The sequence below is a fragment of the Lampetra planeri genome, chromosome 35 (genome assembly GCF_965212315.1).
Source record: "Lampetra planeri chromosome 35, kcLamPlan1.2.h2, whole genome shotgun sequence".
NCBI lineage: Eukaryota > Metazoa > Chordata > Hyperoartia > Petromyzontiformes > Petromyzontidae > Lampetra > Lampetra planeri.
This window is the reverse complement of record NC_136141.1, coordinates 2,481,775-2,506,859: the sequence shown is the minus strand read 5'-3', so window position 1 is coordinate 2,506,859 and position 25,085 is coordinate 2,481,775. Positions and strand designations below refer to the sequence as shown.

General features: G+C 44.7%; 1 protein-coding gene across 3 annotated transcripts; it reads right to left on the bottom strand.

Annotated features, from left to right (window-relative positions):
- Positions 1-6,972: 6,972 nt before the first annotated feature.
- LUC7L (LUC7 like) lies at positions 6,973-23,179 on the bottom strand. Of its 3 annotated transcripts, none has more exons than XM_078610909.1 (11): positions 22,927-23,179; positions 18,305-18,375; positions 17,196-17,290; positions 16,357-16,455; positions 15,637-15,747; positions 14,476-14,619; positions 13,656-13,832; positions 12,404-12,492; positions 12,148-12,183; positions 9,918-10,137; positions 6,973-8,828 (listed from the first exon to the last, which is right to left on the bottom strand). In XM_078610909.1, exons 4-10 carry the CDS (start codon positions 16,450-16,452, stop codon positions 9,969-9,971), a joined length of 822 nt encoding a protein of 273 aa, XP_078467035.1. In that variant the 5' UTR covers positions 16,453-16,455; positions 17,196-17,290; positions 18,305-18,375; positions 22,927-23,179; the 3' UTR covers positions 6,973-8,828; positions 9,918-9,968. The 3 variants fall into 3 exon arrangements, with proteins under 3 accessions (XP_078467035.1, XP_078467034.1, XP_078467033.1); XM_078610908.1 differs by lacking the exon at positions 22,927-23,179 and adding an exon at positions 17,840-17,917 and having other exon boundaries at positions 18,305-22,848; XM_078610907.1 differs by lacking the exon at positions 18,305-18,375 and having other exon boundaries at positions 22,927-23,177.
- Positions 23,180-25,085: the final 1,906 nt, after the last annotated feature.

Here is a 25,085-nt window from a genome sequence, read left to right as displayed (position 1 = left end):
GCCTCAGCCATTGGGCGACGGCTCCATTTAAACCTCGCAGCCATTACGTAAACACCCCCCTCCCCCCCTTCATCATCATCATCACCATCAACACCACCCTTCACCATCATCATCATCACCACCATCATCACCCTTCATCATCACCATCATCATCACCATCATCATCACCACCATCATCATCACCCTTCACCATCATCATCACCACCATCATCACCCTTCATCATTACCATCATCATCACCCTTCATCATCATCACCACCATCACCCTTCACCATCATCATCATCACCACCACCATCATCATCACCACCACCACCATCATCATCACCACCATCATCACCCTCCCCCCTTCCCCATTCTCCTCATCACCTTCCCCATCATCACCACCATCATCATCCTCTTTCCCCATTCTCCTCATCACCCTTCCCCATCATCACCACCATCACCCTCCCCTTCCCCATCATCACCATCATCCTCCTCATCACCCTTCCCCATCATCATCATCACCACCATCATCCTCCTTCCCCATCATCACCATCATCCTCATCACCCTCCCCCTTCCCCATCATCATCCTCCCCCCCTCATCCTTCCCCCCCTTCCCCATCATCATCCTCCCCCCCTACTCATCACCACCATCATCCTCCTTCCCCATCATCACCATCATCCTCATCACCCTCCCCCTTCCCCATCATCATCCTCCCCTCCTACTCATCATCATCATCCTCCTTCCCCATCATCATCCTCCCCCCCTCATCCTTCCCCCCCTTCCCCATCATCATCCTCCCCCCCTACTCATCACCACCATCATCCTCCTTCCCCATCATCACCATCATCCTCATCACCCTCCCCCTTCCCCATCATCATCCTCCTCCCCTACTCATCATCATCATCATCCTCCTTCCCCATCATCATCCTCCCCCCCTACTCATCACCACCATCATCCTCCTTCCCCATCATCACCATCATCCTCATCACCCTCCCCCTTCCCCATCATCATCCTCCCCCCCTACTCATCATCATCCTCCTTCCCCATCATCATCCTCCCCCCCTACTCATCACCACCATCATCCTCCTTCCCCATCATCACCATCATCCTCATCACCCTCCCCCTTCCCCATCATCATCCTCCCCGCCTCATCCTTCCCCCCCTTCCCCATCATCATCCTCCCCCCCTACTCATCATCATCATCCGCCTCCTTCCCTCCGACCCATCCTCCCCCCTTCCCCATCCTCCTTCTCCACTTCCTCCATCCTCCCCCATCCTCCTCCTCCCCCTCATCATCATCCTCTCTCCCTCACGACCCATCCTCCTCCCCCGCCTTCCGCTCTCTTCCTCTTGATCCAAAACAAAAACAATGGTTGTTACACACACATTGTGTGTGTGTGTGTGTACACACACACACACTATGTGTGCATGTGTGTGTCTGTTGAATTTCTTTCGCACCGTATCGTCGCAAAACGAGGACAAACCATGAACGCACAAAGCAGTTGTAAATATACATTTAAAGCTTTCGTGACTGCAGGGATTCATCTTCTTGGTTCTTTCGGTAAAGACACGTAATAATAATAAAATAATAGTTTTATTATTTTATTATTTACCTTCTAAGAACCAAGAAGACGGTTGTAAATAAATGAGTTTGTCAACCGAGATGATTTAAAGGTGCCATAGTTCGCGGTGGCTTGTGAATGTCGGAAGCAAGAGCGTTCCAGACGGCCCCAGCTGCAACAACAAACCCTGGCGATACAATCGTCCACAATAACAACATTTGCCTTTTACAAAGGATTTTTTTATCACAATGGCCCATTTTCTTCATAGCACGTCTCATATTTACGGTACTGTGTATTAGTTTTATAACTATATATTTTCGTGAGTAATATATACAATATAATACAAGTTTATCTCACTCCTTACTCCAATATTCGCACGTTATTGATAATGTTTGACGATTTCACTTAAACCACCACCCATGTCTGGTTTGTTGTTAGCTGTTGTGGGCTCAGCAGCCATCACCATCATCAACACGCACACACACAGGCAGCAATAACAAAGGCAGGTTTTGGTAAAAAGCTTTGTTGGTTCTATAAATAATCTTAACTATGGCGAGGGTAGCGAGCATCTATTAAGATGTGGGGGTGGAGGTGATATTTAGGGGTCACTGACATGCAATGTTTACAATTCAAATGAATCACACAGGCACAGCTGTTTTGTATTATACAGAATCGGAATCTTTATTTAGACTGGAGGAATCCGATGAGCTGTGACGATTTTTGTTTCACAGACGACACACACACACGTTGCACAAGTCACGTACACACACACAAGTTACATAGACACATCATATACACAAATTCTAGATTTGAAGCTTTCGTGACTGCAAGGATTCATACTCTTACGTTTTTTTGGTAAAGTCACGTAGGTAAAAAATAAATAATACAAATAATAGAAAAAAAATAGAAATAAAATTATATTTATTTACAATAGAAAAAATAATAGAAATGAAATAATAAATATTTTATTTCTTTTATTTATTTATAATAGAAAAAAATAATAGAAATAAAATAATAATTATTTTATTTCTATTATTTTGATTATTTACTTTTTACCTACGTGACTTTACCATATACACAAAGACAACGACCCCCCCCCCCCCCGTATCGTCTTCACACACTGCTAGGGCAAGTGCTGTTAGCCGGCACTGTGGCACACGAGGGGGTGGGTGACCAACACCACGCCCGGCCGCCTTTGTCTCCCCCAGTAGCGATGTTCACTACACACCGCACCGGCTAACTCATTTGAGGCTGAGTCGACCTAGGGAGGCGCAGGACCGGTTTAGATAATCGTCACCGGTGTTGGCCAGTGACGATTATCATACACACAGACATATACATACAGAGAACACATGTTCCTGTGCAGTGTACACACATAGACCCAGGTGTTATTGATTGTCTGATGTGCCAGGCTAGGTACAGGAGGTCACGGGACAGACCCAGGTGTTATTGATTGTCTGATGTGCCAGGCTAGGTACAGGTCACGGCACAGACCCAGGTGTTACGAGATGACTGACAGATTCATCACCTGTGCTCCCCACTGTGCCAACACCAATGCATTCACGCATGCACCAACACGCGTATTCATACAACAACGATGCCCCAACCCCACATAGCCTTATTGAGACTTTTGGGGTGCAAGTTTTGTTAGCGAGCACCTATTAATGTCGGCACGGGTACGCGAGGGGGTGACCTGACCGCCTTTGTCTCTGCCCAGTGCTGGTGTGTATTTACACACTGCACTAGGTAACCCGTTGAAGGTCGAGTTGAATTACGGGATACCCAGGACCATAACAAAGACAAAGATCCCCCGTATAGCCTTAACAAACTGTTGGGGCAAGTGCTGTTAGCGAACACCTATAACAGCTGGCAAGGCACACGAGTGGATGGGTGGCCAGCCGGCCCCCTTTGTCTCCCCCAGTGGCTATGTTTTTACACACCGCACCAGGTACTCATTCGAGGCTGAGTCGACCTAGGGGGTGACCCCAGGACAGGTTCAGATAATCGTCGCCGGTGTTGGTGGCCGTGATCGGGAATCGAACTCGGGTCGCCGGGACAATGCACACAACAACAACCGCCATTCGCCACTAAGTGGCGGTGACGTCACCACGACGCTTGTGCCAGGCCACGTGCACCTTGAGGCCACGTTAAGTGTCGAACCCCGCTGGCAGGAGGTCACGGGGCAGACCCAGCAGGTGCCACGGGTCGACTGACTGAGATGACTGGCTGATGCACCACCTGTGCCCCCTACTCTGCCAATGCACACACACACAGACACGCATTGACACGCGTTCAAAGGAACACAACGTTTTTTTTGGAAAGTGCAGTTGGCGAGCACCTATTAAGGTCGCCACATCACGACGCTGCCGGTGGCTTAGCGACCACGGGGTTCGCTCGGGCAATTCGAGTCCCTTGAGCGTGACTCGTTGTTTTCAAATGAACAATAACGAAGCCCCAAGACACACAATGCCACCGCGGCTTGGGTGACATCATTAATTTATTGAGCGGTCAGGCGAGTTTGAGCCAAGATGTGATGGTTCGATCCCCGTCTGCAGGCGTCTATTGTTTATCCTGTGAATGTGATCGTCACCATCCACAGTAAAACGAATAATCCACGTTGAACATCATCCAACGTAACAAATAATCCGCAATAATAACAAGCATCATTCACAATCATCCACAATACGGAGATCATCCACAATACGGAGATCATCCACAATGAACATCGTCCAAAGTAGATAACCATCCACAATAACAATGATCAGTCATCAACATACACAATCATCGTTTGCGTGATCAAATATCAACCGCAATAGTGATCATTCGTGCTAATCATCCACAATGTTCACAACAATCCACACTCATATCGTCATCATGTGATATCGTCATCATCAAAACAATGTCTCATCCACAGTGTAAAAAGCAGCCCATTCACAGCTCATTTGTTTCGCAATTCTCTAAGCTCCGACTTCACAGGGGATGGGGGGATTCTACATGTTGAACAAATACTTCCCCACAAATGCAACAGTAATCTAGGTCCGCATTGTAAGTTAAACAGTCGCCGTGTGTGTACGATTTTGCAAGCTTTGCTAAACAATCGATAATTCGTCTCCAACGTTTCCCCCGCTTGGTTAAATAAAGGACGCCAATCAATGGAACCCGCGTTGGAATTCATAACGTTTAATCAGAGCAACTGCATAGATACGAAGCTCGCTGTTATCATTCAAAACACGTGCTTAAAAAAACACACTGAACCTGTATTACTTCCTCGAACGCCTTTGTCTTTAAGCGAGACTCAGTAAGCCATGGCGCACGCACGCGCTCATTATAATCGCATTCGTTCAATAGGTGAGGTGGAGTGAACTGCATTTGTATTCTACCGATCATAACAATGGCCATAATACACAGCAGGAATGCATCTATATTCACAGCTGCGTCCTATATAATGCCATACATCATTACAGTATAACGCTTTGCGTGGAAATATACGCAATGTATTGGGAGAGGGCCCTAGCAATTCACCAACATTGACTCAAGCCTGACTGCTGATGAGACACGGATGCCAAAACCGATACGGAGCTTGGTTGGACTGAAGCGATGCTGTTGAAATGATGCACTCCCAGGAGGATGATGAATTGTGCAAGATACATTTTATTTCAGTGGAGAGGCATATACAATATATGCGGACATATTGCCTGCTAGTAAACTATTCTCAAAATATTGAGATGTTTTCAATTTGATGAGTGTGCTTTGTATACGTGGGAAGAAACCGGAGAATCCTTGCGCATGCGAGGCGGGGGGAGGGGTGCTTAAGTGTTCGTCTCTTACCGTCAGCACAGCAACATAACAAAGCTTGAGTGTGCAGATGAAACCCATGAATGTAAAAGCCTGTCCATGCTTTGATTTTAATGCTGATGTAATACACTGGGTGGGAAGGCCAGTAAACTGATCGACGACAAATCTAAGTTTTTTTTTATGTGGAGAGACAGACTTTTGTTTATTTATCGGTTTCATGATATAAAATACCATCCTCCAACAAGGGTAGGATGGTTGTTCATCTTCGTGGGCGGTCTCGAAGCAGTTGTGGAAATTCCTCATTTCTTCGGCGGGGATGAATGGGCCGGGTGTTTAGAACATAGCCAAGGATTAAAGTCACGTGTGTAGGATCCAAAGTTTGATAACTTACCAAAGAGGTTGCATAACAACACGTTGAATTCACCAACACCACGATGAGCTTCTTTGAAAGCGTCTTATTCGTAAAGTGTGGGCACCCACAAAACCACTGTTCAACGTTTCCATTTGTGTTTTAAATCGCTCCGCCCCATGATTGTACTTTCGCCAGACAGGTTAAACCGCTTAAGTCGTTTTGCTTCGAGGCAAGTTCCAGCAGGAAATGGTAGTCGACCAAAACAACGCAGATCAAATCAATGATAAAAAAAAGCCAAGGCAAAACAAACACCGTGTTCTTTTCAGTTCCTCAATTGTTTGCTTGGTATGGAAACCGTTCCCATCCAACTGCTATTGCGCTCGGTATTTTTTTTTGTCTGTTGGGCAATTGTTCGCCTTATCAAACGTGCCACAAATTTAGCAACACTTCCAAACTGGTGATCAACATATACCGACCCACATTTTGAGATCACGTAATGCAGAGACTAAAGTTTTGTTCACCTCAACGCGAGGTCAGAGGCATTTTAGCAAACCGATATGCGTCACGTTCCACACTCCCACCACAACATTTGATCTTATACTATAGGTACAGGGAGTAAAAGTCCATGTAATGAGCGGATGGATTAAGGCAGGAAGAGGCTTTCATATCCACGAGGCCTTTACTCAGTTGTGGTTATAGAACAGCGTAGGTATGTGCCAACTACCAACCAAACCGCATGTGGTCGGTAAGCTTCACGTTTGCTTGTTGAACTCGCAGGACCCCATTCACAAAGATCCCCCGTATAGCCTTAACTGACTTAGGGCAAGTGCTGTTAGCAAGCACCTATGAAGATGAAGGCCGTCACGGCACACGAGGGGGTGGGTGGCCAGTAGCACGCCCCACCGCCTTTGTCCGCCCAGTGGCGATGTTTATACATCGCACCAGGTACTAATTTCAGGCTGAATCGACCTAGGGGAGGCCTAGAACCAGTTCAGATAATCGTCGCTGGTATTGGCCGTGATCGGAAATCAAACTCGGGTCACGTGGGTTAGTAGCGCAAAGCATTGTTACTAGATTATCACGTCGTGATTTATTTTTATTTCATCACGTCGTCATTTATTTTATATTTTATACCTACGCGACTTACCAAAAGAACCAAAGAGTATAGATTATCACGGTTGGCTACGCACGGTGCGAAAGACGTTCACCATACATAACATTCGCTCTTGAGCACACACACACATGCATACATTCAATGTTTGCACCACTTTGCTCGGAATTGTGGCCTAACATCTTTATTTGACAAACCCATCACAAACCTGCAACGGTGATATAAGTAGATTAAAAACAATTGTAATGTATTTTCTTGCCAGGGCATCTTGTAAAAGCCCAAATCGCCCTTAAATTCTTCATTTCAATGAGCAGTGCGCGCGCCACAAGGCCAAACGGCACGTCCCCATGTAGGCACATTCCTCCAAGATGTTTAACTGTAGGAATTTGCACTTTCCTTTGACTTCTCCAAGATCCAAATTGAAACTATGTGCCAGTTGCACATTCTCGATCCTGTTATCAAGACGCAACAGCCACCTGGCGTTTTACAGCATGAACTCCATGGCGTTTCCATTGTCAGCCTGGCTATGAACCAAAATTTGATACATGAGCACAAATTAAAACTCTAAAATGTTGCATCATTTAACACTGCTTTGTAACAGAAAAAAATACCATAGGCTTAATGTTTGAAGAATGGACCACTGCCTCAAATGTTAAGCATTTTTCTGTTACGAGCTAGCATTAATGGTGAAAGCGATAGTTTTTATTTGTTCGTGCCTCACCTGCAAACAGTCCCGTATTTCATGTTTTGCTTACCCAGGTAAGATCTTAAAAAGACCAGAAATCTCATTTGTGAGTGACCTGGGTAACCATTACATACATTTGTATTTACACTGCGTCTCTGCATTTTAATCGCCCTCTGCGTTAATTCTGAATATGGAAACCCCCAAGTGGGTTCGAGGGCTGACCAAAAAAAGATGCCATGAGCTGCCAGTGAGGGCCAGCATTTGAAGACAGTGACCAGCACCAGAAGGCACTAGCCAACACATGCCTATCAGCCTTTAAGATACCTCACTCATGTTGGTAAAAACCATGGGATGAACCAAAACATAAAATGTATTTTTTTTTACAACACGTGGTACACTGTTAAATGTACATTAAAAAAAACTAAATAGAACAGTATGAAGTGAAACGCAAATTTCACCGTAGTTACAAAAATGAAACTAAACTATCAATATTGGTGGTATTCTCAGCAACAGTCTTTCACATAAAGTTTCATGTACAACGGCTGCACCTAAGACTAGAAAAGCCACAAATATTTAGCCCATTTACATAACCATGTTCAACAATGCATGTTTTCTCCTCAAAATAATAAAACAAACTAAAATACATTTCTGCATTACAATATTGACCGATTGTTTTATTTTCAAAGTCCAATTATCTCGAAAAACAATTTTGTACAGCAGGATCCTTGATTGAGCACACATGATAGTCGAAATGGTACAACTGTCTTGCCAATTTTACAATTCCCAATAGGGTATTGTACCACCACGAATGAGGAGTTGGTGCTCACCCAGTCGCATCTAGAAGCACTTTCGGTTGCAGCAAAATGGGACGGGCGTACAGGCTTCGGCAAAAACAGCTGGCATGCGTGGAAGCGTGTGCACGCAATTGGAAAGCGACGGTGCACTATTTGAACCCTTGCCGTGCGGGCCCTCGCAAGTCGTTAAAGGAAGAAATAAAACTCAAAATCGTTACACTCAGCGTGCGCCCCCAGTCGTTGCTGTTGGAAACTTAATGCAAAACCAAAAGTGGTGGCGGCTGTGGCCAACGGTCGATCGTTGGGCGTGGTGGCGGCGGGTGCCGAAATGCAGATGGTGGCTAAAAATGCGGCACTTCACTGCAGGAGGCGGGGTGGGCGGGAGCCAGAGGCGAATGATTGGAGAATGTGCCGTGTCATGCTGGATCGGAGGTGGCGGTGGACGTGGGAATGGGGTGGAGATGGGGTCCGGCTACTGAAGCGCGTGTGCTGGGGTTTGAGATGTCTTCACCCGACCGTCATGTCACGTCCCTCAGCGGAACAATCTGTACCAGTGCAAAAAAAACCAAAGCAAAAACATTCAATGCTTTCAAAGGATTACCACTTCACCGTGTCCCTCCTACCTTTAAACACACACTGGGCAGTGTTAATGTCCCCCCTGGTAGTCCCTTAACCCGGAGGTGTAAATTCCACTCTCCTACAACAGGCGGAGATGTTGGTCTACAATGTCGCAATTAAAAGTGTAACAAAATAAAAACACTGCTAGATTTTGCAATGTAGATAATTAACTTGGCTGTATATATTCCAGTCTGTCCAATTAGGCGTTTGAAGAATAATTAAAGAGAAAATAAATGGTAAAATTTGTCAGATGTTTTGGCACAGCACTCTGGTCATGTAACTTCAATTAAATTGTATTACACTATATGGGGAGAGTTCTTCGAGAGCTAATGATGCAATTCAGCATGACTTTAAAGTTTTTATTCTCATAAATTAAACTTTGAAGGTTATTCCAAATATGGGGAGGGGGGGAGAAGAGCTTTGGTACATATCTACAACTCTTTTTTGAGTTACATCTTTCATTGAGATCCGCAGATAATTAACATTTTCTTTTGCTTAACCACCAGCATAGTTACGAACAAAACGACCTTCATTTCAAACCATTTTGTGTGACGTGTAAGAATATGCATGTGCCAAGTCTACACATGGAAGCTTTGTAGTCGGCAGGTAACGACCCCCCCACCACCAAACCATGATTTGGTTGGCGATTTTTTTTTTATCAGCCATATACAGTGACACGTTGACACATTTTCACACTGAATATTGGCAAAACATCCTTTCTACTGACACACAAATTAGACTCACAGTGTCTGTAATATCCACTTCTTAACGATTTCTTGCCCCGTTAAAGTGCTGGTGAAATAGCCTATGGGTCAAGACCAGATGTTTGTGTTGTCAGTACACCCAACGTTGCCAAACTTAAGTGGTCCGAATTACGTTTACAAGTCAATGAAACAGTTAATTCTTACAGGCGTCATTCAACGCACCTACTACGAGCCTCGACAACAAAAAATGTTCTTATCGATTGATCGCCACATCTCCACAGCACACCGAAGCACACTCCTTGCGGCACTTACTCTCTATCTCTGTCTCGCACACACGTAGTCCGGGGTTGGGGCAGCCCGGGGCTACGTGTGGCGGGCGCCACGCTCCGAGGAGCCGTGTCGCCCGTGCCGACTGCGGGAGCGGCTACGTGAGCGCTGCCTGCGCCGGCGGTCGCCTGAGCGGGAGCGGCGCCGTCTATCGGCCGAGCCAGAGCGTGAGCGCCTCCTGCGTCCTTCCCCCGAGGAGCGCGAGCTATGGGTGGGGGGGAGGGGCAACATGGGGGAAAAAGGTGACCCCATCAGAAAAGTATAAAGTGTTTTTGTACTTCGAGACGATACAAAATGCCACTGCCTTCGCGTTTTACACGCACTGAGCAAACACGATAAATCGTCACATTTCTGACTTGCATCGGTTAACCGCCCAGACCCAGTGCAGCATTGTGGATGGTGAAACTGTCAATTTATATAGATGTTGACATATCGCACCTTTCAACACATCCGCCTATAACTCATCCCCACAGCGAGTCAGATATGCGACGAACTGTAATATCATGTTGTCACACTCAAGTCGGTCCAATAGTTCGCCATCCAATGTCAGATTAACAACAAGAGACCCGCCGATGTCACACACATTAAAAAATGTGTGATATCTCCTAAGTCCATTTTGACAATAACCTCCCTTCTTGACTACTTCCCCTCTATTCCAGGAACCAAGACTTTCAAGTGACTCAGTCAACCCCTGATCAATGGGGGTGGTTTCTGTTTATCTGTCGCTTCCGAGGTCTGTAAAGTCCCTTCCCTGGGTTGTCCAGACTGCTATCTCTCTATTTCCTTAATTTATGTTCTGGATTTTAAATTCCGTGTTCCGATCACCTCTTCTCCTACTACTGTGTACTGCCACCCTAAAGTCTGTAAAGTACCTTCAGATGCAGTTGTGTTTGTACACTTTACGAATCCAAATTGTATTGCATACAGAATATATTTCGAACCAACAAACCACAAATAAATCCACCATGAAGAAATTAATGTTATGTTAACAAATCCCACGTTGTGCCTCGTGATGAGTCCATGGCACCATTTTTTTAAATTGTGTTTTCTTAAAAATATGGTATTCTTGAAATTTGCGGTTATAGTGCAGGTAAGGGCACGGTAACAAGAACCAAGGTAAATATGGGATGCTTCATGCCCGCTTACAATGCAGTTTTTGACTCACTAAAATAAACAAAGCTGTTTATTTCAGGCAGCGATAACAAAACAAGAGCAAACTGACTATCCTATCCTTTACACAACCGCACAGAATGGTTATAGTTAAATGGTGATGAAAATACACGTCTATTTTTGGCAATATACGCCAATTAAAATAAGTGGTAGCTAGTCATTTGCAATTTTTTAACGCAACCCTGATAAGAAATTAATACTACTTAACAATGTTACCAACGTGACGTTGATGCATTGCTGTGCCGCAATTTCCTTTTTATTTCCTCTTTTCCAAAAATGTTATTGTACCATTGCCATCGTGTTATGACACAAAGCATCCATTTGGAAGGATAACAGAGCAGTGGATCACCCACCGTGTTCGAGAATGATCCCCAAACTCTTCCGATATCCGTTCAGGTGATTTCACATCTTTACATTTTCCCACAACTTCTGCTAAGATGAAAATGCTAATCGCAAGAAGATCGTACCAAAATTTGCAATTCTTAGGGATGATTCTTTTGCCAAATTAAGTGAAAAAATATCAGTTAATCAAATGGATTTGTGAAGTCATTGGCGAATGGATTAAGACCCTTTCGCTAAAAGTGAGAACCCAGTCCTAAGCATGGGAAACTGAAAACTGAATGTGAACCCAAGATCACAGCAATGTCAGATCAATGCTAGACAGTGCAGCAGTTTTAATCTGTTCCTGTACAAAGACAACTTCCGATGCCCTTCTGAAACGGTCCTCCCCCAAGACCAAGCACAGCCATTTGCTTTGAAATTCCCCAACTTGCACTGACCTCCATCGGCTTAATGGGCCAATTCTCACATTGCACTGCATGTCACGAATTAGCTGTATTAATACCTATGACGGTCACATTGCAGGAGCGCCACTAGAATTAACAATGGTGTCGCTTTCTCAACGCAGTGTGGGCCACGACTTAAGTTTTTGTTTTTCCACGAATGAAGCTGTAAAATATTGTCCGGCAGAACTGGACAGCCTAAAGTATGCGGCTACCAGATAAGAGAGCTCCTTAGTTTCCGGGTTACGGGTGTGGTAACTTACGCCCTGTACTCGCGGCTCCGAGATCGAGACCTCGACCTGCCCAGAAACACAAAAGCACAAAACCAAGGAGGGTTAAAACGGAGATGATACAAGTGCAGCTGAACAACTTAACAAATACGACAAATTATGTATTTATTTACGACGCATTTGCTTGCGATGGTCACTGGCCCCGTCACACGAGCGAGACAAGGTAGCGACAATTCTGACTTTCTAAACATCATGATTATATTGCGGTGTTGTGGAGCTGCTGCCTCGCCTCCTCCGTGGTCTGTCCTCACGCTCTCTCTCGTCCAACCTCCTCATACGGTCCTGCTCGATCTTGTCCCTCTTCTCCTCCACAAGTTTCTGCGGATAAAAAAAGCAAACGGGGCTTAGAGCTTTACGGCAGGGTCACCTTGACTGCAGGGTTTGCGCTCAATTGTATATATATACGAGACGACTCGCTTTCGCAAGGAAGACAAAGCATAAAATACAGATGGAAAAAGCTTACGTAGAAAAAGATCGTACATGAAACAGAATAAATTAAATTAAGATGACAAAACATACACAAGTTGTGTGTTAGTTGTCAAAAATATCCATACAACCACCACCAACAATGGAAAAAGCACAATAGTGAGTGTTTTAATTAGTCCCCGACTGCCTATCAACTACAAAATATCAAAAGACAAGCATGAGGAACTCAAACAATGAGTCATACATGGAGTCCTTGTACCGCTTTTAATTTTAGTGTTACCATAACATATTATTATGCAAACTCCTTAATTAAACCAGTTGAAAACTCACAAGAAAAAATTACATTCCAATTTACTATTTAATCTACACATTGCCTACTCAAGCAGATACAGCTATAGAAACCCATTGTTTTATTGAAAATCACTATTATTAATGGTATGTATTTATTTTTTTTATCTATAAGCCATATACAGTTACACGTTCACACATTTTCACACCGAATATTGGCAAAAACAGCCTTTCTACTAACACACAAATTAAGACTCACAGGGTCTGTAATATCCACTTCGTAACCATTTCTTGCCCCGTTAAAGTGCTGGTCAAATAGCCTATGGGTCAAGACCAGATATTTGTGTTGTCAGTACACCCAAGGTTGCAAAACTTTAGTGGTTCGAATTATGTTTTCAAGTCATTCAAACTGAATTTGCATGAAACGCTATCGACAATTCATTGTTACTGACAAACCTGCAGACATTGGTACGAATAAACGTTTTCCACCTCAGGCAGTACCAATTTCCGCTCTGGCTCAGACCAAAACAGACTGCAGTATGTCTACGAGATTTGGATACCATTAGCAGAAATGGCAAGTCACAACTCACAGTTAAACAGTGTAACAGTTTGAGTTGGAACCGTTCATCTTCTCATCACTTCTGGTCATTCAAACGTACGTATAGTTTCTGCTCGTGTACTACAAGACATGTTCTTCCATATGTAAGCACAACATCAAATGTGAAATGATAACTGTGGGGGGGGGGGGGGGGGGCGCCGCTTCACACCTTGAGCTCCTGGAGTTTTTCCCGGATCTCGATGAAGCCCAAGTGCAGCTTGCCGCCAAAATGGTCGGCGAGGCGCCGGTCGTTGTCGTGCAGGCCCAGGTAGGCGGAGCACACCTCGCACACGCGCAGCTTCTGCTGCTGGAAGCTAGACGCTGGCATCGAGTTGCGGTACTCCTCCTGCGGGCAACAAATAGCGGCGCGGTTATGCAACGATCGACTCTTCCCCGCCATGTTTCAAGAATCTTCCCAGCCACGTTTCAAGAATTCGAGATCGGCAGTCTGATTGTAGATGCGATTATTTTTTCGTCTCATTTTGACGGTGGCATTCATACGGTTTCCCTTTTTACTTCATTACAAGTTGTCTTTGCTCCATGCCTAAATGTGCATATAATTCAAATACAAGATAAATAAGCCATTAAATACAAACTCGCCTATACTATCGACGAGCATAAGAATCAATAGATGAATCCTTTTGTGGTTACATAAATACAAGTGAAGACTGTTGTTGCATTACCGATTTCAAATCTTGGTGGCCATCCAGGATTTATTAAATATGAATACCATGTGTGGTCTTACAGGTTAGGCCACGTGTTGAGCACTTTTTCTCTTCACGAGTAGTGTCTAGCGAAAGCTTAAGACAATTGTTAGCTTAACTCAGACGACAATTGGTTGTAAAAACCTACGCACTAAAATGAATGCACAACTGTTGTACTAACGTATAGGACTTGCCGCTGTGAAAGGAATGTTTGTCATGGCTGTGGTTCCCCGTTGGCATACGACTGTGCCAATGCTGGCGAGGAAGTGAGGGGCCTGTCTTTACCTCCGCGTCACGCTTGCGCTGTCGAACTTTCTCAACTTCGTCCATCACGTTCTGGGACTCCTCCACGTTGCCTGCAGCGCCCAGGGCTTCGGCCTTGGCAAGCAACTTGCCGATCTCCTCGTTGATGGCATGCACATTCTCAGCCTGCACGGGGGGGGGGGGAGAAATCACATGGAGCATGAGTTGAGATACTCGCAGTTTCATTCCCGGTGTCCCCAAGAGAGTAAATACAATATTCTTCTTCTTCCATGCGATTGTCTCACTCATGTGAGGTCCGCTGCTCTCCCCAACCTTCTCCACGCTGCCCTGTCCTGCGCTATCTCTCTTTCCACTCCTCTGGCCACCGTGTCCGATTGCACCATATCGCCGCCCCCCACCTCTACTTCTGCCTTCCTCTTGATCTCTTTTCTTCCACTTGCATCACTCGCACTTTCTGATCCACATAATTTTCCTGTTGTCTCTCAACATGGCCGAACCACACCAGCCTTTTCAGTCTCATCTCCTCTGTGATTTCTACCACCTTGAGCCTTCCTCTCACTTCTTCATTTCTGACCCTATCCTTCCTTGTCAAACCCAACATCCACCACAATATCCTCATCTGTGTGACTACAATAGCTTGGTCCTCCCTCTTTCTTGTGCCCCAGCACCGGCCTCACCACCATCTTGTAGACTTTTCCCTTCTACCAAACTGGGACCCTCTCATCGCAAACCACACCAGTCATCTCTCGTCATTTCAACCATCACAATGACTGCACCAAAATGAATGTTCCATTACAAAGGAAAACAGTGGGTGAATGGAAAATGCAACACAAGAAAATGATTTTTTTTACAACCTCGTTTTTATAAAATCTTTAAACTCGATTTGGACAGCCTGCGACACAGGATGGTGAATATATACAAACAGAAGGTTTCATATAGGTTGCATATTACTTTAGCAATACAAGAATTAGAACTACATTGTTAAAGTCATGGATTTCTATTTCATATATGTATGTAGAAATTATTTCGCATTTCACGTTTGTTAACTTCTTTGATGCATGTTTCACACCAGTATCTGCGCAGGGAAACGACACCGCTGTATTAAATACTTTACATGTATTCCGAAAGCCCAACCAGGCGTTGTGTGTATTGTGAGGTTTCTACTTTTTAAGGGGTTCTTACCTTGGCAGACACCTCAGCACTGATCTCTTCCTGGGTCTCTGCCAGGCGCTTTTTGGCCACTTCAGTTCGCCTGTCGCAGTCAGCAATGAACGACTGCAAGTGCTTCATAGCCTTGCAACAGAAACAATTGCACGAGTCATTCCCAGCACTGCAAAATGTCGGCTAGAGACATTTAAGAAACCAATTCAGCATAGCTTGAACACGATTTTCGCCTTGTCATTTCATCTACTTTTAATGCCAATCAAGCAGGACTTTCCTTATGATTGCGTTACGTAGTTGTGAGAATATCAACATACAAGAGGGTGTTTCATTTTCAAATATACAAATATAATTTAGGTGCATCAGCTTATGAGCCTTCTGGAGAAATGTGTTCTGGGATCATTTGTTTCAGCAGAAAACTACAGAATGGTTTAACATTTCTGAGTCATGATCGTAGAAAGGTTTGGCATACAGATGCTGCTGGGTTATCTGGTGTAAAAGGCAATAGCCCTCCACAAACACTGTGGACTCATTCAGTACAAAAGAAAAATCTGTTATAATGAAAACCCTGTCTTGCTGAAAAATGGGAAATAATAAAGATCTGTGTCACTACCAATAGATAAATAACACTTAGGTCCATCAGCCTGTTGGCCTTCTGGACCAATTTTTGTGAGAATAATTATCTTATCAAAATATATTTTCATCACATACACAAAAGCAATGAATGAAATGTATACTTACATCCACTTCGAAGAAGTAGTCTTTCTTCTTTGAAGCTATCTCATAATCAGCACGAAGAGCAAGATCATGCGTCTTTGGGCAGTCTCCCAAATCCATTCTCTGAAATAGAAGCCAAACATTGTTTAATACTTACACAAGACGACAATATTTATATTGGGCAGGAAATATAATCACCGTCTGTATGAGAACAGTGCATTTTAGAAATAGCGTCCCACACTTGTAAATATGTCTACAAGTTATCGGTATTATTGTCCACCGACAGACAATGCAAATGCCGACTTAAACATATCATCAAATTGCATGACCCTGCTTTGTTGTGCATGTTATGATGCTGCATTGGCTGTGGTGCACAAGCACAATAAACAAAAACCTTAACACTGCCACATCATTTACGTGCTACGAAGGGCCAATACCCAAAACGTGGCCTTACTATAATTGTTTTCCTTTAAGGCAGTGTTATTGATGGTTTTGAGCATTTTTGTTCAGCGTGCTTGAGATGACTCACCCCATATCAACTTGGTGAATTGTCACAATTTGCATTCGTCTGTCGAGTTCATTCTCATTAGCCTTTAGATTCAATTTACATGTAACTTTAACAAATGGTGAATAATCAACTGCTACACATGTGTTGCATGTACCATGACAGCAACAATCAATATTAATCGACCACTTCGTTTAATGCCGACTTGCATATTCCTTCTGAAATATTCCCACTTTTGGTGGGATAATTCCTTTACCCGTGTAAGTAGCCAACCCTTTACCAACCTCCTCAATTCTCCCCTTAAGAAAACTCACAGTTGTCTGGGTGCCAGAAGCACCAAGGCAGAGCCTGTACTCACAGTTCCCGCCAGCGTGTCATGGGGGCAGCAGTCAAGGAGATGGCTCTTGCAGACAACATCGTCTGTGAATTTAATGCGCTGTCGACTGACGTCACCTGCAACAATGGGTTTTAAATACGATTCAATTTCTCAGCAACATCTCATACGGAAGCAGCACTTTGCTACATAGCAGGGAGACAGAAAGGCGCAATTTGCATTGCGCCATTCATAACGGATGCACTGTCGTACATCGCGCACCGTCCTTGTTACAGACGGCAGGGACAAAGCTCTGCTTTTTGATATGTGATCGAGGCAAAATTGTGAGTTGATTGCACTAGGGTATATATGCTATTGCCTTGGGATATAGTTACGTAGAAAAATACATGGACTGTAAAACATTAACAAAGGGAATTCACACCCTTTTACAGCTGTTGTGTAGGCCATAAAAATCCAGCAGAATGACATGTTTAATGTCAATACAAAACAGTAAAACTCATCATGCACATTTTGTATGAAAACATTTCCAAGGCAAAAATGTGTAAATATCAGTGTTCTTAAAATATATTAGGTGTGATGCAAGTTTTTTTTTCAGGGAGGATGCCTCTGAATACATAATGAACACAATGTCAGAGAGGAAAACACAAAGTTAAAGATAGAATACACACTGCGATTGCCGCACACAACACCATTTCACGTCTTCACTATCTGGTCAGCTGCACAAACTTTATACCTCACGCAGAACACTAAAAAGGAAAAACGTTGTCAGCCACAAACCTGTGATACACGTAGTCAGAAGTAGACACAATCCAATAACGGCAAACATTGTACACGATTCAACCAACAACACGTTAGGCATGTCCAGAGTGCTTTACACATATAAAAAAAAAACTTAGCGAAGTTTTAGGCTTTCGAGAGCAAATAAAAATAGTTGCACTCTCTCGAGTTTACGGCTCCTTTCAAGCAACGTATGTTGAAACTGTAAACTCTTTTACCAGGGTGTTTTCTCACAAAAACTGTCACATCGGTGTTTTCATTTTTTTTACGCTGGAGCGTAAAATTCGACGGAATCACGAAGCACTTTCCACATTTCATAACACAGCTTTAAAATTTATTTTTTTTGCATGACTCACGGCTCGGCGAATGTGACGCTTTTCTGTTTTTTCCTTGCAGACTGAGGTAGGCAGGCAAAGATACACTGAACCTTTGCAAATAAAACAAGGGGGCCACAATTGTTTAATAGGTATACAGAATTTGGCCAACAAATATTAAGCTATGAAACTGCACACTGCCATCAATAGGTTGTCTCGTGAAAAAAAATAAAAGGACGTACACATGTACAGTTTGTCTGCGGAAAGGGTTTAAGCATGCACATCATGTCTTGTGGCAGCATTTTATTTGTTTGTTTCCAAACTAGGAATCGACCGATACCCTATTAAACCGGTAAGGTGAGACCTCACTTTAATGCGGATGCAGGTATCGCAAGAGAATGAAATGAAATGTTGTCTTTTTAAACTGCTGAAAATGGAATTGGGCCACATAAGTCTACAAATGTTTATGGTCCGCAAATTCAAAAACCCAATGCAACATTTGACAACCTTATTTGAGCTGGAGAATTTGGCACAAGGTGTTTATAAACTAGATCGGCAAATCGGCTTACACAGGCAGCAGTGCTCAGGAATAACTAAGAAAAGAATTGCACCAATGAACCTGCAATACGAGTCATTTGTTTCAAATTGTGTCACGCATATAGCAAAATGTCAAATTAGGCCTCTTAGGCAAGTGGTTCTCAAGCTGCGGTCCTTGCCCTCCCACTCCGGTCCACTTCTGCGGCTTTGAACCACGGAAGCACGCAACGCACCTCACGCATTACACCTCACGGAATTTGAATGCGAGACTTCTTCTCCATCATGACCACCAAAGACCAGTTTTAAAATTCCCTCCCAAAATTATTTTGTGCACCTTAAAGCAACAGGCGAGTAATTCCTATCTCGGTGCAACCTCCAATCCTTACGGCCATGATCCACTTGGGAAATTTCAGGGCAATCATTGCCGGCAATTACCACCGGCAAATAGATGCGTAGCATTTCCCACTGTAAACGTCTCACTGTCCAAAATTTGAACAATTCCGATGCAAGCAGCACCTAGTGAGCAACGGAGCAGCAACGTCCAATCAGATCTGAGATGGAACACACGTGACCGCCCGACGTCACTTTCTGAAACCCGAAAAAAATTGTGGCAACAAAATATAGCATGCATGGGATAAAGCCTTCTCATTGTTTGCTTGTCTGGTAACTAGTGACTCGTTCTAGGCCTACTCCATCCATAATCATATTGTTACTAGTACTAGGCCTACCACACATCCCTAATCAACAGGTTCATTTATAGTCTGTAGACCAATCTTTATTCAACATACACACCCCTTCACCGAGGAATGGCATTGATTGGCTGCAGAAAATTCCGTCACTACATTCCGTTGCACATCCAAATTGGCATAGTCGCTCATGGTTAAACCCATAGCCGATGATGATGATTGCCAGAAATTACTGCCCTGAAATTTTCCTTGCAGAGCATGGCCTTAGACTGTCGCAGTTCAATTTCCCATGCCCAACAATCGTACGTCATACTCCAATGACATAACCTGGAGGGCTCATAGCAGAAGCTGCTGAAACTGGAACCCAAAGGTGTCAGATTGCAAGGGAGTTTAACACGTAGGCTTTCGCGACCAATATTATCAATAATAAAGGGTTTTTCGAGGGTTAGATCGTGTAAATAGATTATCGTGTAAATCATTATGGAGATTCCAAGGGATTGGGGTGCACATGTCAACTGTTAGGCATTGTCTTTGGATGCACACTGCTGCAAAATGTCCAAGGCCATGACACAATAGTTATGATCATTCACAAGAATTTCCATTGTGCCTATTCAATTGGCAAGAAAATTGGTTAACATTAATAAATTACCAAAAATAAAAAAAATTTGGATGTATAAATTGTTTAAATGAGACAGCATCTCAAAACATAATACAAATATGGAAAACATGCAGGGAGGATTTTGTTTTTAGAAGGTGATGAGTAGAGAGTAGAAATACACTGCCCTTTGGGGGATGGTCAGTATATCTGTGTAAACTTCCTGTATGCATTTCAATGACTCAAACTTTGCATTCACATTTCGTATGTAGCACATGGATCAAAAACGATCATCAGTCATCTTTGTGCCACTTGACCATTCTGCTTTTATCCCTATCCGTTCTAAGACCACTGCCTGGAACGTCGACCTACCATGTCTTAGAACAGATCACGCAACGTAGTTAAGGCGAAGGTCAACATCATTTCGATGTTGGTGCGAGTCCTCTGTCAGCATAACTGCAGCCCATATTCAATACACTATACCACACTACTAACGTGATTGCCACAGATTGAAATATAAAAACCGACAGAAAAACCACGTAACTTGCATTTAAAAAAGGCAGGTGCCATGCTGGGACTAAAGGCATGTACAGTGAGAACCACTAGCCTGAAGGTACGTCCAAGCAACGGAGCAGTGACGACTGGTTGCACTGGGTGGGTGAATACCAGACATTAAGTCAACTATATTGACAGTCATCGGGGCAACGTCAGCTGAAATGACAATTACACCCGCGATTGCAATTCATTACGATTCACGTAATTGCGATAATTGACCTCAGAGATCTGGTTCACACACCACCACAGCCATTATCCAGTGGCAGCGGGAGGACGTCGTTGGTGCAGTGCCCACAGCACCGAAAGTACTGCGTCGCAGTACAAGATCGCCGCACCTTGAAATCCATAACGTTACCATGGTGGGTGGATGCCCTCCCCTAGTCGGTTTGACACTGTATCGGTTGATGCTGCCTTGTCTGAGCGCGCGGCGTTTTGGCAAGAGGTGGGTCGATGGCAGAGGCTTCTTTCTTTGCACGCCCCCCCCATATTGATATCATTAGATGGCGGGCTATGTGAAAGCAGGAGCTAACATGTACCGCTGAAACCCTTCAGTTATAAAGATCAGCACCAGGAGCAGCAGCAGTGATCCCACAATACCACACCCACATCCTCAATTCTAATTTACAATCGACAAAGCACGGGAAATAACCTATTAATACTAAAATATTACAGAATACTTTTTTCCATTTTCGGTTTTAGAACGTTAACAGTGGTGGCTCTCGGCTGCTATTACAACATCCACGCACCACGACATGCACTTGGCTAATTGTGCAAACAATTTAAGGCTCAGCTGATGAGCGTCAAGCTCACGGAGCCGGTCCAAGCTACATGTGCAGTCCACACAACTATCAGAAACATATGGTTCACTGATGTGCTATATAATTCCTTACATCTTGAAACGAGTAAGAGTATGCTGTGCTGTCACACGACTATGTGACCGGCTATGGGATGGTTGTTGAGTGCCAAGAACTTGCAACCCAGCATGATTATTGTATTGAAAAATTACCAAAGTTAACAAATCTGAAAAAATACTAAAGATTTGTAACCAATGGTTGCCAATATGATTTTTTTTTATGTTACGAGTAACAATATCAATGGCTTTATACTTATTTTTACATAGCAAGTGTACGGTGTTAAGGTTTGAAAATTGAATATAATTTTAATGAAGATAAAATCACGCAACGCATACAGAGCTTGTGATGGCTCGCCTACATTAAAAAAGGATGACGGTTTGTCAAATTAACCATCGCTACCCAATAATAAGGGTCATCAAAGTAATTTGCAAACTCAATGCTGTCGGTCGCGAAGGTTGACTACGTTTCACACCACGCTGGTGAGTGCGGGTTGGCAAAGTCGGTCCTAAAATCGGTTCAGATGTCATCCAAGGAGGTTATCCCGTAGCCAGAATCGAGTCCACGATACAATTAGGGGATATAAATTAACTTCCTCAACCCTAACGTTAAGCGCTATACAATGGACAATCAAGGGGCTGAGAGTTTAACAAAAAATTGGCAAATTAACCACTTGATTATAAAATTGCCCATTATCTTTAATTGTTAACGATTGCAATACATTCATAACAGTAGTTATAAGTCGCCTGTTGTACGCACAAGTATATATTATCTAGTTTACCGACAACAAAGTTGTTGATAGTTTGAAACCCTACGAGATTATAAAGTAATCCATTCTAAATTAACTCTATTACAAAAGGAACTAAAAATATTATACGGACATGACAGATTGTGAACGAGCCAATTTATATATTTTAATTTAACACGTAGAGCCAATTACAACCATCGATTAGCCACCTACATTACAAGGGGGAGCTCAACACAATTTTCTCCACAAGTGTCATTACAAACATACGCACTTTATAATTTAAATCGCTTACAATTACCGCCCCAATTATTTTAAACCCTCAATCCTAACCGCGGTCGCTGTATCGGCAATGTCACAATGGGCCCTAAACTTGCAACGCGCGGGTTTTTTTTGGTGGCCCACGGAAACTGTCGTAACAAAACAAATGTTAACCACTTCTCGTCAAATCTACACGGTCAATCGACAATTCACACACGAGGCCCTTAACGAACACCTCCCCCCACATCACAACGATTTAAGCATAAACCCAGCACAGGTGGCGCATTTGAACTGAGGGCGAGTCAAATTTTGGGGCCTACCCGCATCGAGTCACTGCCGAACCCCCCCCCCCTCAACCCAGTCCGCCCGCCCGGCCTCCCCTCGCCTAGCGAGGGCGAAACTTAAGGAAAGTTCTCTCGCTCCGCGGCGCTTACCATCCCTCGCCGTGCCCATCAGCTGGTCCAGCATGGCCCGCATTTGCGCCTGCGCCGACATTTCGCACTCCCCCTTCACCCCCCGTGAAGCTATCGGATCGTCCTGCGTGTGTTGTACGTATTTGATTAAAGAGGCGAGCAACTAAGTTTGTAAAATGGGAACCAAAGCGAGAGGGGGGTGGAAAAAGGCCGCAGCGATGTGAGCGGCGCCGCCTTTCACCCTCGGCTCCCTCTCCCCCTGCGAAGAAAAATGGCGGCGACTACGCCCCCCTCCTCCTCCTCCCGCCACAACCCCCACCCTCGCACCCGCGTGACGTCACGGGCCGTACCAACTCCAACGGCGGCCGCCTCGAGAGCGCCGCCAGCGCTGTGTACGTCATCTCGAGATGGCGCCACCGTGTACGTCATCTCGAGATGGCGCCACCGTGTACGTCATCTCGAGATGGCGCCACCGTGTACGTCATCTGGAGATGGCGCCCCCGGATACGTCATCTGGAGATGGCGCTACCGTGTACGTCATCTCGAGATGGCGCCACCGTGTGCGTCATCTGGAGATGGCGCCCCCGTGTACGTCATCTCGAGATGGCGCCACCGTGTACGTCATCTGGAGATGGCGCCCCCGGATACGTCATCTGGAGATGGCGCTACCGTGTACGTCATCTCGAGATGGCGCCACCGTGTACGTCATCTGGAGATGGCGCCCCCGTGTACGTCATCTCGAGATGGCGCTACCGTGTACGTCATCTGGAGATGGCGCCACCGTGTACGTCATCTGGAGATGGCGCCACCGTGTACGTCATCTCAAGATGGCGCCACCGTGTATGTCATCTCGAGATGGCGCCACCGTGTACGTCATCTGGAGATGGCGCCCCCGGATACGTCATCTGGAGATGGCGCTACCGTGTACGTCATCTCGAGATGGCGCCACCGTGTACGTCATCTGGAGATGGCGCCCCCGTGTACGTCATCTCGAGATGGCGCTACCATGTACGTCATCTGGAGATGGCGCCACCGTGTACGTCATCTGGAGATGGCGCCACCGTGTACGTCATCTCAAGATGGCGCCACTGTGTACGTCATCTGGAGATGGCGCCACCGTGTACGTCATCTGGAGATGGCGCCACCGTGTACGTCATCTGGAGATGGCGCCACCGTGTACGTCATCTCAAGATGGCGCCACCGTGTACGTCATCTGGAGATGGCGCCACCGTGTACGTCATCTGGAGATGGCGCCACCGTGTACGTCATCTGGAGATGGCGCCACCGTGTACGTCATCTGGAGATTGCGCCACCGTGTACGTCATCTGGAGATGGCGCCACCGTGTACGTCATCTGGAGATGGCGCCACCGTGTACGTCATCTGGAGATGGCGCCACCGTGTACGTCATCTGGAGATGGCGCCACCGTGTACGTCATCTGGAGATGGCGCCACCGTGTACGTCATCTCGAGATGGTGCTACCACGCGTCGGCCGGCCGCGTAGGTTCAAGTTCCAGTTAATTTATTCGGCTCTTGAATCGGGTGCAACCGCAACAAACAAAAACATGAACAAGAAAACATCTTAAAGTGAATATGTGACTAAGTGCAAACAGAAAATCCAAGAAAAGACTGCAAAATATTGCAGAAAAAATACCGTACACCAACGCTGTGTGCAAAAATTCCAGTGGGATGCAAGTCAAACAACAACAACAACCACAAGACAACTTTGATTAAGGCCATCTCGAGATGGCGCAACCACACGTCAGCAGCACGATGATGATGATGATGGGGTGGTGTTTTCACTACTTGTGTATTGTCAGGGACCGCACTGAAGGCCACCAGGGGCCTTGCGATGAAGAACACTGCTCTGTAGAATTAAAAAAGTGACATTCAAAAAAAGTGTTAAACTAACATTTTATCCATACTCTTTGGATATTTTGGTTAACGTCACGTAGATGGAACATTAATAGATCACGACGTTTCGATCGCAACACAAGCGACCGTCTTCAGGTGAGAGAGAGAGAAAGCTACTGAAACAAGGTCTTAGATAATCTTAATTTGGAGCTTTCGTGACTGCAGGAATTACTCTTTGGTTCTTTCGGTAAAGTCACGTATAAAGATAAAATAATAAAATAAATAATAGCATACGACGTTTCGATTGCAACACAAGCAATCATCATC

Bases quoted from the DNA above. Each gene is read 5' to 3' on its own strand.
- LUC7L (XM_078610907.1), bottom strand. From the start codon at position 22,987: ATGTCGGCGCAGGCGCAAATGCGGGCCATGCTGGACCAGCTGATGGGC. The intron at 15,748-16,356 runs GTAAGTATACAT...TTCTGTTGCAAG, and splicing joins ACTACTTCTTCGAAGTGGAT to GCTATGAAGCACTTGCAGTC. The intron at 12,493-13,655 runs GTGTGAAGCGGC...TTTTATCCGCAG, and splicing joins AAAAACTCCAGGAGCTCAAG to AAACTTGTGGAGGAGAAGAG.